The 16,897-nt window shown below is 38.2% G+C and overlaps 1 protein-coding gene across 1 annotated transcript in view; it reads right to left on the minus strand.

Annotated features, from left to right (window-relative positions):
• Positions 1-12,552, minus strand: part of LOC139118736 (uncharacterized) — a 32,822-nt gene extending 20,270 nt beyond the window's left edge. The window contains exons 1-2 of the mRNA XM_070682159.1: positions 12,453-12,552; positions 9,744-9,974 (exon numbers count right to left, since the gene is read on the minus strand). Coding sequence (XP_070538260.1) covers positions 9,744-9,974; positions 12,453-12,552 — 331 coding nt within the window. The remainder of the gene's footprint in view (positions 1-9,743; positions 9,975-12,452) is intronic.
• Positions 12,553-16,897: the final 4,345 nt, after the last annotated feature.

Genomic DNA, 16,897 nt, shown 5'->3' on the forward strand with positions numbered 1-16,897 from the left:
ATCTTTATTTAAAGATATTACAAACAAACAAATCTTTTCGTTCATGAAGGACTTTGTTGGACAAGGAAATAGGTTTTACTCTGCCAGGACCCACTTTACCCACTTTCTGCATGTTGTGCCTTACTGTGACACTTTGTGACAACTTGACATGTTGTGTTTACTTTAGTGTGGACAACTATGTACCATGTGCATCAGAGAAGCCTTGACTAACTTTTTTACGAGTTTACAATTTTCTATATAAGAAGAAATATCTCAAACCATCTTACAAAAATGGAATAAACATTTCATACGAATACGTGTTTTCAACACAATAAGTAAGCTAAAGTTTGAGCTTTTTCAAAACAGATATTTTTGTACGTTTTTACAAATAGGAACATTTAACGTAATCCACAATATTTAAGCACAATCTGTTTTGTCATTACTTTTTTCATATTTTTTGAAAACCATCGACAGTGTTTATAAGGATTTTCTTTTGTTTATGTTTTGATAGGAAGGTGTTAACACCGTTGGCGTTTGCCTCTGACAAACTTTATAAAGTGGCCATGTTCATTTTCCCATTTTACACTAAATAATTGTATTTTACTCAAGGAATTTTTGTGCAACTTTAGAAAAAAATAATTTTACTGAATATCAGTGGTCCGTTTTGTTATTTCCAGGCTTGAACATCCCCTGAACGCCCAAAATTAAAAATGTTCAACAAGTGCATATCATGTCTTAATCCTTTAACACACTTATCATTGAACGGCGTCCATGCGTTCAAAAAGTGTTACGGCCCTTTGAACGCGTAAATGCATTCAATTTTTTGAACACATTTCATGTGCAACGTATGTTCAGATATGGAACACCATGGTGTTCAATATAATGTCTGATGAACACATAGTGTTCAAAATCTGCAAACGTGTGTTCAAAAATTGAACGTTGGTTGAACACGTAGTGTTAAATTTCTGAACGTCTAGACGCGTTCAAAAAGTGTTACAAAAAGGTGTTTAATTGGTGTTCTATCCTTGCACACTTCACTTTACAGTGCATAAGTTCATTGTGAAATCGGGCCGGTTCGACTTTTAAAAAGGGGTCATGTTTTTTGGTGATTCGAAAGGCGAGGCTGAAGTTGTGTTTTCAGATGATGCTCCATTTATGACACCTCGCTCTTTTGTATTTGTCAATCAAGCTTTAACCCACTGTAGTATATTTCCATTATGCCATGATACTTCATCTTTTCAATCAATCTTGGGTATGGTACTTTGAAAGTGCAAGGAATATTGATGTTAAACGTCCACCTAAATTTGGGTCTGATGAGTCTGTGTGAGGAGACCGGCAATCGCGAAATGATTTCTTTTAAATGATGGAAAGGAAAGGTGTTGGTTTTACGGATGGTCCCGAGGAAGCTACAGGGAATACTTTTGTCGTTATATCACCAATGTCTTGTTCTCTCTGATGCCCCATCTTTCTAAAATTGAATGCAGAGGCTATAAGTTGCCAAATCTGTTTGGTGTTTTCTTTCAAAACAGAGACATCTTTAGCAAAACTATGGCATTCCATCAGAGCATGAAAATTACAAGAAATTTGAAGGAAACGTGCAAGAACTTGAGGACAAAAGACTGCTACTGTATACTGTTATAGTGTACCCGTTCCTCAAACTGTCAAGATTGAATTAATTTGATGAGGCTGTCAAGGCGCTGTGCAATGGTATTGACATGTGGACACTTTGAATGCACAAGAAAAAAATCTAAAACTAATAAGAGAAAAGCTAACGTCAAAAATGGCTGTTTAGTTTGATCGATTTGTCATGAAAATGCATACAGAGATCATACAGTGTGTCACGCTCTGACAGCAGTATTCATGTTGTTTGAGAAAAATTGTCCAATAAAGGCAAACAGATTTTGTGTTTGCAACTTTATAGTCAATACGACGTATTAATTACAATATTTTAATTTTATATCGGGATTTCATAAAACAATGATGTGATCATCGCAGTCCAGCTGTTATGAGTAAGCATGTGTACTTGGCTGGGCCGATCAAGTTTCTGCAAAAAATCAATTCACCGTCATGGACAAGCTAAAGTGATGTCTTTCATAAATATATCTATTTAATATCCAAAGAAAATACAGGCTATCAATGACAGGAAGAAAGTTTGCATGCCTGCCGCTAAATGCGCTGAGGAGCAACAGTGTCATCATTGACGCTATTTTTCACATTGGAGGCAGCGAGTGGGACCAGAAGCTCAATTTCAAGTTGTCGTAGAGCTTTTTGGTTTGGAATAGTCTTTGATCGCGGTATAGATTGCTTTTTATGTTGTCGGTAGGGGCCACTGAGAGGGTCACATGCGCTCTTGGCACAGTACTTCTTACTTGATCTGATTCATTCGGATCAGAGCAGCCCTAATTACCACAGGGGTCGTAGTAATGCTGTTCCCAGGGGTAGGGGCGGGGATAGGGTGTCTTGGTCTCAGCACAGGTTTCTTTTTGCCATGGTTTATTTTATTTTAATACGTTTGACTATGATATGTATTGCCAATAAAGATTTATACTGCCAACCTTTGCTGTCTTGGTCTTATGTTACCACTGATTTTATAACGATTTCTTTTCCTCCGTCCGCTCATAGACAGTACTGTCTATGGTTCGCTTTGCAGTGTCACGAATTTGTCCTTTGACAATCTTAGGCGATTTGTCACTGTGTTGCGTCTATTATCTGATGTGTTTGATTGCCTAATGCGCAAACGCAAGCAAGGGTAAATGACTAATCTGTGGGCACTGTCACCAGATTATCATCGATTTAACTTTGATAAAGTCAACGACGAACGCACCAGCAAGGTATGACCATAGGGGAAAGAAATCAGTCCCCTGGGGTGGGGAGGGAGGGTTTTTGTGCAATGGTTTACCTTATTTGATTTTATTAATTTTGACTGTGATATTTCAAATAAAGAGTTCAACTCCACACCGTCTGACTGTTTTCTTTATTGCTACAAGTAATTTTATTAATTTTGACTGTAATATTTCAAATAAAGATTTCAACTCCACACCGTCTGACAACTTTATATATTACCGACAAGTCCTTATCTCCTCTCCAACTTGTGTATATACACCACTGTAATTGCTCCGAAACATTGCCAACTTGCTAATCCGCTGTCGGTATCAGCGGATTAAGTGATTGAGTCAACACCACAGCCGTCCCACACGCATTAAAATAAGGAAAGGGTTGAAAATCACAGACACAGTGTCACGATGTCGTCCGTAAAACTAGTGGACGCTTAAAATATTCATGAATTCGTAAATAAATAGGAAGGTACACAACTTATTATTCATAAATAAACGATAAAGGAGCTCCCAAGTGACCGGCCATTGAGAGAAATTACTGAAAGCAACAACCTCGCGACCGGTCGTATAGACAAATGTTGGCAAAAATTCCACACTTTACACTTACAGCCACGACCTCACGATCGGTCATTGAGAAAAATTACCGGGGAAAAAAACCCTGAAAGCCATAACCTCATGACCGATCATTGAGAAAATTTCGGGCTAAATTAAACTCTTTATAGCCACGACCGGTCGTTGAAAAAAATTACCGGGGGAAAAAGTCAAAGCTTGAAAGCCACAACCTCATGACCGGTCGTTGAGAAAAATGTTGTGAAAATTCAACACTTTACAGCCACGACCTGGTGCGATCGGTTGTGGAGAGAAAATATTGGGAAAAAATCGGAAACCTGAAATCTACTACCGTGGACGCTTAAAACTATTCTCGTTGAGAGAATTGAAGCCCTTTGTCTGTGATGAAATCAACTAGGCTACCGTCCGACCGGTCAGGAGAGAAAATGTAGAAAAGTTAAAAAGTCACTAACAACAGCCATGTGGAGAGACAGCTCAGAAAAAATTAAAATACATGATCTGGACGGCGCCGGCCTGAAGGAGAACAGCAACGTTACAAAATTTTGATGACATAGGTTAAGTTCCTGACTACATTTTCCTATACCCTAGAACTTTAAAAGCTAAGTCCATCCTTTCAGTTCATTCAGATTATGTGCTGTCGTCGTTGAGTTGCGTGTTTGAGGAATGATAATGGTGGAAAGTGCATAACAATGCAGCGAAAATATATAAAAGTCAGCGTGGACCCTCTGTTGTGCCGCGCAACAACCTAAACGCAGCAGCTAACGTTTTTACAGACAGAATACACAGACAATGTGGCGAATACCATGAAATCGTTTTTGTTGAAAAGGCATGCTCGCAGTACCGGCAAAACTGAATAAAAAGTTCTAGTTCTCGGAAACTGAAGCGAGGGCTGTCCGTCTTTGGGGAAAATACTATAACTTACGCTACACATGGACGCGGAAGTGAAAAACACACTAACATTTTAAAACGAGAACGGGCAAGAAAATGTCAGCAAATTTGTAGTCCTGGTAACAACTGGGGTTAATAAGTTCCTTGATATTCAAGATGTTTTGTTGATAGGCCTACATGTGCACATTGTGGAGGTTCTTTTGGAGTACCTGTAGGTGATAACTTCATTGGTACGGATTGTCGCTGATGTATTAGCGGGGAGACCGGGCAAACGAGTCAGTCACAGTCGATGACGGTGTGCTACGTTTACGATAGACGCTATAGATGTACGGTGACGATGGTGGCATCGAATAATATCTGAATATGGATAGTGTATAATACTGGCATACACGATGACATCAATCTATATTGAGCTGCCTGCAGCGGTGTTCGGTTCGGTTGATGCTGTCTGAGCCTCGCTACAAGGAGAAAAAGTTTCCTTGTTTGTGGCTGTTGAAGCTACCACCTCGATAACCAAGGAGGTTTGTGTAGATGCAGAGGCAGGAAACGTGATACCTCGCCCTTCAGCTCTTTCCGTGCAGGATTTACAGAAGTTTTGGTTATATTCTCGAACTCATCGTTAGCAACATTTTGTGACAAAAAGGATACAAATTGAATCCTTGTTTTGATTTTGTAGGATTGATTAAAACCAGTCGTGTAGCGTGATCTTATAAAACTTTGCTCATTTTGAGCATGATGTACTAACTTTGACATTATATAACATCAAACGCATCATGGGAAATATGTTTACTTCTGGATTGGAAATAAACAGGTTTGAGGTCAAAAGGTTCTACTTCCGACTTCCGCTCTTACGGACGACATCGGACCATGACCGACTCAAAAATGTAGGTTGGTTTTCTGGCTCAAGATGACCATTTTAGACGGCGTACTTTGGCATGTAACAGTTCATCGGTATAGCGATGCTTTTGATAGTCGTTAAATTTCGATTGACTTCTATATCTGCTCAGATTTGCGTTTTTTTGTGACACTGTGTCTGTGATTTTCAACCCTTTCCTTATTTTACTACGTGTGTGACGGCTGTGGTGTTGACTCAATCACTTAATCCGCTGATACGGACAGCGGATTAGCAAGTTGGCAATGTTTTCGGAGCAATTAAAGTGGTGTATACACAAGTTGGAGAGGAGATAAGGACTTGTCGGTAATATATAAAGCAGTCAGACGGTGTGGAGTTGAACTCTTTATTTGAAATATCACAGTCAAAATTAATAAAATAAAATAAGGTAAAGCGTTGCACAAAAAATCTCCTCCCCACCCCAGTTCCTTATTTTACTACGTGTGTGACGGCTGTGGTGTTGACTCAATCACTTAATCCGCTGATACGGACAGCGGATTAGCAAGTTGGCAATGTTTTCGGAGCAATTAAAGTGGTGTATACACAAGTTGGAGAGGAGATAAGGACTTGTCGGTAATATATAAAGCAGTCAGACGGTGTGGAGTTGAACTCTTTATTTGAAATATCACAGTCAAAATTAATAAAATAAAATAAGGTAAAGCGTTGCACAAAAAAATCTCCTCCCCCACCCCAGAGTCCTTTCATCTGTTCCCTATGGTATGACAAAAGAAAGGGGCGAAACTCTCAAAAGCCGTGTCCACAGAAACCTACTTTAAAATGTTAAACATTTCCCAATTTTACGAACGCCAACAGTTTTCTGACATATTGGAATGCGGACAGGCCAATTTTTAATTTCGTCGGTTACTTCTTTGAGCTGAAGAACGCTAATGAAAGCCGTGGAGTCAGTCTGCCGATGTGATCCGTCAGACCGGAAGCCAGAACTAGAAACCTTTGACCTTAGAAATGTTTAGTTTAAGCCCACATGATCGATAGAGGTAAAAAAATTACCCAAGATGCTATGCTTTGTGATTCGTAGTTCATGGGTAAGGCACAGCGATGTTTATATTATGTCATCGATAACGACTACTTTTCCTGGAGACTCGTGGAAATGTTTGCAAAGCCTGTCGAAATGTAATTTTAATGTTGCGACATCAGATAGCTGAAATCGGGGATACTTTCGTTCATATCGACTGGTTGTAGCACCATGGAGATGACACAAAGGCTTATGAACGGACCGTCGACGCATTGCCGGCAATTACATGGTTGCAAAGTTAACGTATACAGCAACCGTCGACGCGTATTAAACCACAAGTGACTTAGGGCAGAATAACCATAGTTGTGCAAAAAATACGACTTGTTTGGCGATCAATCTAGCAAAATTGTAAACGTTCACTTACCATAATAAAAAATTATCACTGGAAGGTTGACTTAAGGACAAGTATTGCCCGGTTAAGTTCGACACGTCCACCAACGCCATTGTCGCCAGGACACTCTGAAGTATGTAGAAAATTCCCTGCAATATACGTTGCCATGGTGCGTAGACATATACCAAGCTTTTATTAGTGGAGGTCTTCCTTCGTTTATAAATGAATATTCAAGTTTGTTTTGCCTCCTAGTTGTTTCTGAATACAATAATATAAAATGTACTCTAGTTTTTCAACAGGGGAAAGAAATCAGTCCCATGGGGTGGGGAGGAAGGTTTCTTTGAACAACGGTTTACTTTATTTGATTTTATTAATTTTGGCTGTGATATTTCAAATAAAGAGTTCAACTCCAAAGCGTCTGACTGCTTTAAAACTACAAGTAATTTTATTAATTTTGACTGTTCATTTCAAATAAAGATTTCGACTCCAAACCGTCTGACTGCTTTCTTTAATACTACAAGTCCATATCTTCTCTCAAATCTATGTATAAATCACTGTAATTGCTCCGAAAATATAGCCAACTTGCTAATCCGCTGTCCGTATCAGCGGATTAATTGATTAATCTTTATTTGAAATACAACAGTCAAAATTAATAAAAATACTTGTAGTAAAACAAAGCAGTCAATGGTTTGGAGTTGAACTCTTTATTTGAAAGATCACAGTTAAAATCAAATAAAGTAAACAGTTGCACAAAAACACCCCTCCCTCCTCACCCCAGGGGATTGATTTCTTTTCCCTGTTGTTTTACGGACCACATCTGGACACTGCTTTTGAGAGTTTCGCCCCTTCTTTTTGTTATACCTTGCTGGTGCGCTTGTTGTTGACTTTGTCAAAGTTAATCCGTTTATAATTTGGTGACAGCGTCCACAGATAAATAATTTACCCTTACTTGCTTTTGTGCATTGGACAATCAAACGCATCAGATAATAGTCGCAGCACAGCGACAAAACTTCGCGTAAGATTTTCAAAGGAACGCGACGCAGCGACGGAGAAAAAGAAATCATTATAAAACTAGTGCTTACATAACATCTCAGCTTGAGCGAGACCAAGACAGCATAAGTTGGCAGTAGTAATCTTTATTGGCAATACATATTATCATAGCCAAACGTATTAAAATAAAATTATCCATGCAAGAATAAACCTGTGCTGAGACAAAGACACCCTGCCACCGCCCCTACCCCTGGGGACGGACATTTCTACAATCCCTATGCCCTTACGGAAAGCCAAAGTCTACAGTAGATGACAGTAGATCTAATAATAATAAATGCAAAATGTTAAGTACACACTTTTCCATTTACTTCTAACTTTTTGGCAAATCAAACAAAAAATATATGGGCCCGACCTTCCCTGATCTGGCGAAGAGAACTGTGTACATCAGCTGCCCTACATCAGTGAGTGACCAAGTAAATTTGGTGTTTGAATTTATTGTTTACGCAATGCGATGGTCTTACAAATGTAAAAAGCAAGTAATAATCAATTCTTTTTTATTCTTTCTTATAATAATCATGAATAAGTATTATTGACCATGTAAGCATCGACTGTTCATATTTAGACGGAAATAAAATTTTTAATCTTAAAACCTCAGGCGCGACGCCGAGCGCTTAGCTCTATATAACCTTAGCTAATGTGTGAGCCACGTTCCCTTTGTTGGCTAATTTCTACCATCGAAATAGCCGACACATAACATTGTACAACATAATTACACTATAAAAATCACTGAACAAACACATCAGATCATACAACAAAACATTAAACCACACAACTCATGATATTATTTAATAGCCGATGTGTGGAGCAATGTTCCCTTATTTTACTCTTACGTGTGTGTATACATACACTGATGATGATACATACAGACAAATGCATACATGCGTGCGTGCGTGCGTGCGTGCGTGCTTACGTACGTACGCACGCAAGCACATACATACATACATACATACATACATACATACATACATACATACATACATACATACATACATACATACATACATACATACATACATACATACATACATACATACAGCCCATTCATACAGCCCATACATACATACATACATACATACATACATACATACATACAGCCCATACATACATACATACATACATACATACATACATACATACATACATACATACATACATACATACATACATACATACAGCCCATACATACATACATACAGCCCACACATACATACATACATACATACATACATACATACATACATACATACATACATACATACATACATACATACATACATACATACATACATACATACATACAGCCCATGCATTTTGTAGTTTAGGGATATTTTTCCCTTAACCAGGTAAGAAAAGACCTATTTTTCAAGATTATACCAATGTGAATTTTCTAATCATTTGATGTAAATACTTGCACACCTTTAATACCCAAAGGAAACCAGCAATACGGTATGAATTGGACAGCATTGACACTCAAAAGTTTGGTGACGTACTGACAACCCGTTTCATATTGAGAGTTGTGTGCTAATTTTGATAGTTGCCATGACAACGACTTGTCTCAGTCGATGAGACATACACTGTAGCAAAGCATGGCTAAAATACAGCATGGGATTTCTGTGCACGGGAGGAGACAATAATTTCCGCGTAACTGTGATTAATACATTATGATCTTAATGTGGTGAAATTGCATTTTTCATTCGCCATCATTTCCTGTGCCTGTCAACCAAGTACATCATTTAAGATATTGAATCTTTGTTGCAAAATTCCACTGCACTGTTGTCTTTACAATTTGCATAACAAAACGCATAGACTGGCCTTTCTGTTTCCAGCTAGCTGGCTAGGTTTGACTGCATTCATCTCGTCCCAAAGTGACGGACATCGCATGCCAAGTTCTAGTTCTGAATGAATTTCATGTCCCAGGCTGGGGTAGCCCGTGTTGGCTACCATTTCACGGATTTTGGTAGCCCAAGGGGAAAGTTGGTAGTCTGTGGACGCGGGTGTGTGTGTGTGTCTCTGTGTGTCTCTGTGTGTGTGAACATATGCATGAATGTATGCATGCATTCAAATCAAGCTGCATCCCATCATGACTGAACCAACAATCAATGTTCTTCATTTGGAACATGCAAAATTTTATGAATGATATAATTCCTTTACAGACGCAATACATACAACAACAGTTGCGAGGGTTGGTGATAACCACTTTGTATACGGCATAAATGTCAATCAGGTCTACCCTCCACCAGGCACTCTCCTCTTTGGCAGATTTCATGCAGCTTGAGCCACTCAAAAAAGTCGGGTCCTCATTACCATCTACAGCTTTGCCTGCATGAAAATCGAAGAACGTGCTGCTTTGCTCTGCTGGCTTGTAGAGTGCCACGTTTGGCAGATTATCGACGATTTCTAATGACCGAAAGAGAAGAAAAATGTGCTACCGTTGTGAGTTATTATCGGTAATCGCTAACGACTTAATGTAAAAATGTGCCCCAGGGACAAATAGTCCGACTCTCATTTTTTAAATTCTTCTTTGATTACAACTTACGGGGCTCAATTTAAAGATTTTGGAAAAAGTAAAATTTTCACCCAGATTTTTTTCGAAAATTGAACAAAAAAAATTTTCCCCATAAAGACAAGAAAGAGATGGCGACCATTTTAAATTTTAAATATCGGTAAATGTTAGATACCTCGATTTTCTAGTACAAAACTTTTCACGTTGATCCCTAAATTTTATTATTTATTTGGTTAATCAATGGCTTAAAATTTCACTAAGGAATGTTTGAGAGAAAGTTTCAATATTAAATTTCGAGGCGCATACTTATCAAGCGGGTTCCAAAAGGAGAGGAAATTCGGACTGATCCGCATGTGTTTAAATAAAATTAGAGCGACTGCAGGAAATACAGGAAAGATCGCTCGTTAGTTTTAATTGATTGTTAATATTTTACACTGTCAGATGACAAGTCGATTTCGGAATGAAGTGATAAGTAAAAGGCCTGTAAAACGGGACGTTAAAACAACAACCTTTCCCGCTTCGTGTTGTCAAATTCATATCATTGTTTAACTTCTCTCGTGTTGTTACGAGATTTGGATATTGCCCATTGTTAAGAACTGTTTAACTGTTAGCCGGCTATACACATATTCCATGCCATTAACCAGATATGAACTGTAAATGCTCACGTGTTTCATTATATATTGAAGTTATGTGTAAATTTGAACCGTTGCCACATGTTTGCAACTTCATCGAAATTATTATGATCAACATAATGAACAATAATCACCGCCGATTAATTCTAAAAGGTCATGAAGTATACAAATATGTAATTAGCTGAAATAAAAATATTGAAGTTATTTGACTGCTCTTATTGTATCACCACTTTATATAGCAAGTGTAATTACTGTTGGCCAAGTCCTTCAAGCCATATATGCTGAGCTGTGAAAGCTCATTAGATATGCAAATTGTAAATTAGCTGACATGAAAATGTGAAATGACTTTCGATATTGTTTTAACCTAGTACCTGGTATAATCATCAATGTACATAGCATGTTTTGCCAACTTTGATCAGGTAAATCCCGGTACATATCCCTAATAAGCAAAGTTCGTTAAATATGTAAATTAGGAATTGGCTTAAGTAAAAATGCTTAATGATTGTCAATAATGTTGTATCATGGTATCTGTAATATGAGTAGCAAATTTTGTCAACTTTGGTCAAGTCAATTCAGATATATATCTCTAATTAGGAAAGATCATTAAACATGCAAATTAGGAATTGGCTGAAGAGAAAATGCTTAATGACTTTCAATAATGTTGTATTATAGTGTCTTTAATGTACATAGCAAGTTTCATCAATTTTGATCAAGTCAATTCAGATAAATATCCCTAATTATGAAAATTCATTTAATATTCAAATTAGGTTTGGGCTGAAGTAAAAATGTCTTTTGACTTTCAATAATGTTATATCACAGTATCTTTGATGTATATAGCAAGTTTCAACAACTACATTCAAGTTAATTCCGATATATATCCCTAATTGGGAAAGTTCATTAAATATGCAAATTCGTAATTGGCTGAAGTAAAACTGCTTAAAGACTTTCAAAAATGTTGTATCATAGTGACTTCAATATATGTAGCAAGTTTCATCAACTTTGGTCCAGTCATTTCAATATATATCCCTAATTAACAAAGTTCATGAAATATGCAAATTAGGAATTGGCTGAAGTTAAAACGCTTAATGACTATCAATAATGTTAAATCATAGTATCTTTAATATACATACCAAGTTTGATTAATTTTGATGGAGTCAAATCAGACATATATCCCTAGTTAGGAAAGTTCATTAAATATGCAAATTAGCATTTATCTTTCATGTCACCCCTTACTGGCTCCCACTGCTGATATATCTTGGTGTGGTCAATATTTGTAACAAATCTCATCAAATTGTGTGTAGTCGTTTTTAATGTATATCCGTTTTTTCTAAAATCATTAATTATGCAAATGAGCAAAAAGTTTGCAAGCTACACCCACCAAAACCTAATCAGTTCTTGCCATTTGATATGTACCAGATTTGATTCTGATCTAATGAGCCGTTTTTGAGATATCGGACCAACAGACAGAAAGACAGACAGACAGACAGACAGACAGACATCGCTGCAACATATGCTCCCGTGTGTAAACACGTGAGCATAAAATGGTGGTAACAAGTTTACCCCTTCCATCGGCGTTCTCTATCGATCGAAAAAGTAATATTAACCTTAGATGCTTGTTGATACACGCGTATCAAACTAGGAACATCTACAATTATTGTTTAATCGTCTTTTTAAAATGAGGATTAAGTCAATATTAAGTCACTTTATTTAACATGACAGCAATTATTTAGAGGTTATTACCTAATATCGCCTGTTCCTGTCGTATCAGCATGAGTGTCATTTGTGCTGCGTCAGACACTCGACTTCGTCTCGTGTCTGACGCAGCACAAATGACACTCATGCTGATACGACACAAGGAACAGGCAAAATTTGTAATAACCGATTTATCATAATCCCATGCCCATAATTTTACTAATAGTACGAAAAACCTGAAATTTTGAGGTTTTACTTTATTACGCCTTGCGCATATATATATGAATATTTATGCTAAAGGCGTCATTCATGAAGTATACGACAAAGTCAACATCACGCGCGACATCGCTGCAAGTCCTCCACATCTCAATGAAACCCAAGAAGAAAGACACTGGGATTCAGGAGGAACCTTTTAAGGTGCAACATACTATTACAATTGTAAGCGATCAAAACTGTCCTCAGCTTTAAATTTATTCTGATTTCGATCGCGTTCGATCATCGTACAGCACGGAGCACGCGCGGAGAGGGGCCGCCATTTTGTTTCTTTACCCTGAGAGTTGCCATATCAATAGTCGTCGCGCGCGTGACATCGCTGTCACGCCACGCGGTCATCACCTGTTCGGGGATAGACCGTGCATAGTGCCGGGCCGTGCGAACGGCAGAATGTTTGCTAGAGCTTGGCCAAAAAATACGAGAACTTCAACACACAAAACCACGGGGAAACATTACAAGACTCAGCCATTTTGTTTGTTTCCGTTTACGTTGTTTACAAACAAACTGCTAATGAAGTTCGGGGGAACTCGAAAACCGATGACGTTTGTCGTGCATATCTCGAGTCTACCGTAAAATATGACGGCTAATATTTTACGGTAAACGTCACGGGTATATGAGAAATAGAAATTATCACATGCACAAGCCAGGTTTGTCATCTCCGAACAAAAAATACGGCATTTATTCTCTGGTCGTTCTACGTCACGACAACCCGCGTCTATGTCATCAATTTTGGTGCGTCGGACCTTTTTTTGTCGATCTTCGGTGTGCTCGTAAATGTACCCAAACAACATGGCGCGCATGGCGGCTGATGTTTCTCGCACGTTCAAAATGTGTCTAACGTGAAAATATCGCAAACATTAGTCGTGATTATTAGAATCTGACAATACATCAACTAGGAAATTTTTTGAAGACCTCGTGTTTTAGTTTTGTCGCCGATATGCATGGGGATGGGGGTTCGTATTTGTATGGACCGCGCTGACGCCTGAACTTTCGACGCACTGTGTACTTTCATGCGCAGTAGGTAGACATACGGTTTCCACTTCAACGAGGGGGTCAAGTGCGGTGTCCATGTCTCTAAAAGTCATGTAATGAAATCGATATTTTCACAGATATACGATATTTATAATCCGAACAATGTAAACACAAGAGTGTACCCCCCGTATATTCCGCAGGAATTACGTGAATAATTTGCGGAAACAACAAACTCGAAGTTGGTCGCGTTACCGTGAGTTCCGTAAGCATTGCAAACAGGGTCAGGCGGGACTTTTACAGTGTTCGCACCGTCGAGATTCAGTCGATATTTGTTCCCGAAAAATAGCGTATCTTCGTCTGTGATAAATTTTTAGGCCTATGGTATCTTTGACATAGAGTATAACTTTGTGGAGGAAGGTACGTGCACACCGAGATGTCCTCTGACATTTGCTCCATACACGAACGTGAACGCTCACGCACGCGACGGACGACTGGAAATGATTGACAACTTGCGCACGGCGTACTGATATTATTCCTAAAGTAGTTCAAAAGTTTAAACGCGGAATCGTCATGGAAAACTACATTTATTTTGCAAAAAATAACGAATTCTTGGCTTGTGCATGTGATAAGTATATTATTCCCTAATATTTTTCTTCGTTCAGCGAAGGAAAATACGAGTGACGTAATGACCGTGTCATCACGAGTCGAAGGCGACTGGTGGCATGGTCATTCAGTCACTCGTATTTTCCTTCGCTGAACGAAGAAAAATATAAGGGAATAATATCTAATCAATCATGCCGCATGTATTATTCTATACCACATTAATGCTGACAGGAACATTTAGTAAGGTAGCTTGCGCCTCGGATGTGAGACACTTTTCAAAATTTTGCTGTAACTCTCTTTGGAGAAACTTTGTCCTTGTCGTCAAATCACGAATGAAATATCAGAAGTGTACTGACAAGTGTTGTTTGCAAAGAGAAACAAAGCCTTTGGGGAACTTGTCACTCTAAATAAACACAAAAGCAAGACGTTACAGAATTGTTTACTCCACAAGGCTCAAATGAATGCGGCAAGCTTTATACCAGTAAAGAATTGTAAACATTTCAAAGTCCGAAGGAATGTCACCAGGCGTATTGGTCTATAGTTTTCTGCAGTGTCTCATGACATGCTTTTTTATTATTAAAACGAACGTCTTACCTTCACCAAAGACTTGGACTTCGCATAGACTGAGATTGTCTGTTTTATTTTCGAGTTGTACTGATACAAAACGGCCAAACAGAACACATTCAACTGTCACTTCACCATCTTGGTAGATATCGTCCGTTGTTACGGTTTGTCCGCACCGTTCATTGTTTTCAATGGTGTCATTCTTGCCGACTCTGACCACTGCACCGTAGAGACGATCATCTAAATTTGAGAACAAATTATTTCTTTCCTGAAGACATTGTTAAAATCCAAAAGATATGTTTTACTTTCCAACTCGTCATTTTGAAACATACAGGGGTCATTGTAGTTCTTTTATACATCCTTTTGACTCAATAAAGTAATATGCCTAGAATAGCGTTGTTGTGATTATCAGCGGTGCAAATTCGTTGTCATAATTGGATAAAAACTCATTTTGACCAAGATCAAACATACCACAGCAGTCAGCTCTGTTAGTTACAATGACTTTGTGAATTTCATATTCTCCTCCAAGATCGACTTTCCACCAAGGCTGGTATTCTTTCTGAGTGAGCGTACAACTTTGCTCATTGTAGTTGTTACTTTTGTCCCCGTCCACTGCTTTTACGGCACTACCATATGCGAAGGTACTACTTTGAGTGGCCTTTTGACTGAGTGCTAAGCTCCAGTATTTTGAATCTGTGCATGAAAAATAGAGTATTGTATTTAATTCAACCTAATATATTGGCTTTTGTTTATTTGTACTCGAGCTTACAAGCGTATTTGCTACTTGGGAGGCGATTCTGAAGACCACAACTCACCTTTCCACTTACCATGTGGGTATTGATTTCAAATTGTCTACGTGACGAATATTATTCACCGTTTCCCTTCGGGGAATGGCTGGTGAGAGGATGTCGGAATACATAAACTGAATAGCAGTTCAAAGCCTTCAATAATGACACCTTTTAAGCTCATGTGTTCACACACGTGAACTAATGTCACAGCAATGTCTGTCTGTCTGTCCGTGTGTGTGTCTATGCGTCTGTCTGTCTGTCTGTCTGTCTGTTTACACGATAACTCAAAAACGTCCTAAGAGATTCAAGTCTGATTTATTGGACAGGTATCATATGATAATTGCAAGAACTGATTAGATTTTGGTTACTGTGGCTTGCATATTAATAAAGTTATGACATATTATTAGCTCAAGTGTTCAAACACGTGAGCTAATGTCGCAGCGATGTCTGTCTGTCTGTCCTTGTGTGTGAGTGTGTGTCTGTCTGTCTGTCTGTCTGTCTGTCTGTCTGTCTGTTTACACGATACCTCAAAAACGCCTGAACGGATTCAAGTCAGATTTGGTAGACAGGTACTGTATGCTAATGGTAAGGACTGATTAGATTTTGGTTAGTGTGGTTGCATATACATGAAGTTATGAAATTATAATATCATTTTTTTCATATAATGGTTTCCTATGGAGACGGCAATGGGCATTGTCGACATACATCGAGAAATACTGCTCATAATTTCATGAAACTTTTGACAGATGACAATCTTAGAACATTTTGTTGATACTGTGAGTGTCATGTCAATTTTCTGCTCATTTGCATATTGAATGAACTTTATTATTCGTGATATATCTCCGAACGTCCTACACCGAATTCGATGATACCCGCTACGATTATTGATCTGATAGATAATTATCTAGCTGTACCATAGGCGGCCCAGACACTATTAATAAGCTTATTATTAAGTTTTTCTCACTGTTTTCTCTATCAGTTCCTCTCCTTTTCTTCATCACAGTTCCTCTATGGATAGAGGGACTGTATCTTCATGCTCTGACTGATCGGAGTAAATAAAATAAATGATTATATAATGTAATCTAGCCTTTGGACTCTTTCTTTATTTCACACCCCATTGCAAGGACGTTTATCTCTCTTATATACACATCTTGTAATTAATTGGTCAACAAAACTAATTATGCTAATCCCCGGACTTATCAAGCGTTGGTCAACATTGAAAGATAGAGATGTAAATGAAAAAGGAGAAGGTATGATGATCTTGGGAAAAATGTCTCGAGGACGTCCGTAAAC

This window comes from Ptychodera flava, chromosome 19 (assembly GCF_041260155.1).
Source record: "Ptychodera flava strain L36383 chromosome 19, AS_Pfla_20210202, whole genome shotgun sequence".
NCBI lineage: Eukaryota > Metazoa > Hemichordata > Enteropneusta > Ptychoderidae > Ptychodera > Ptychodera flava.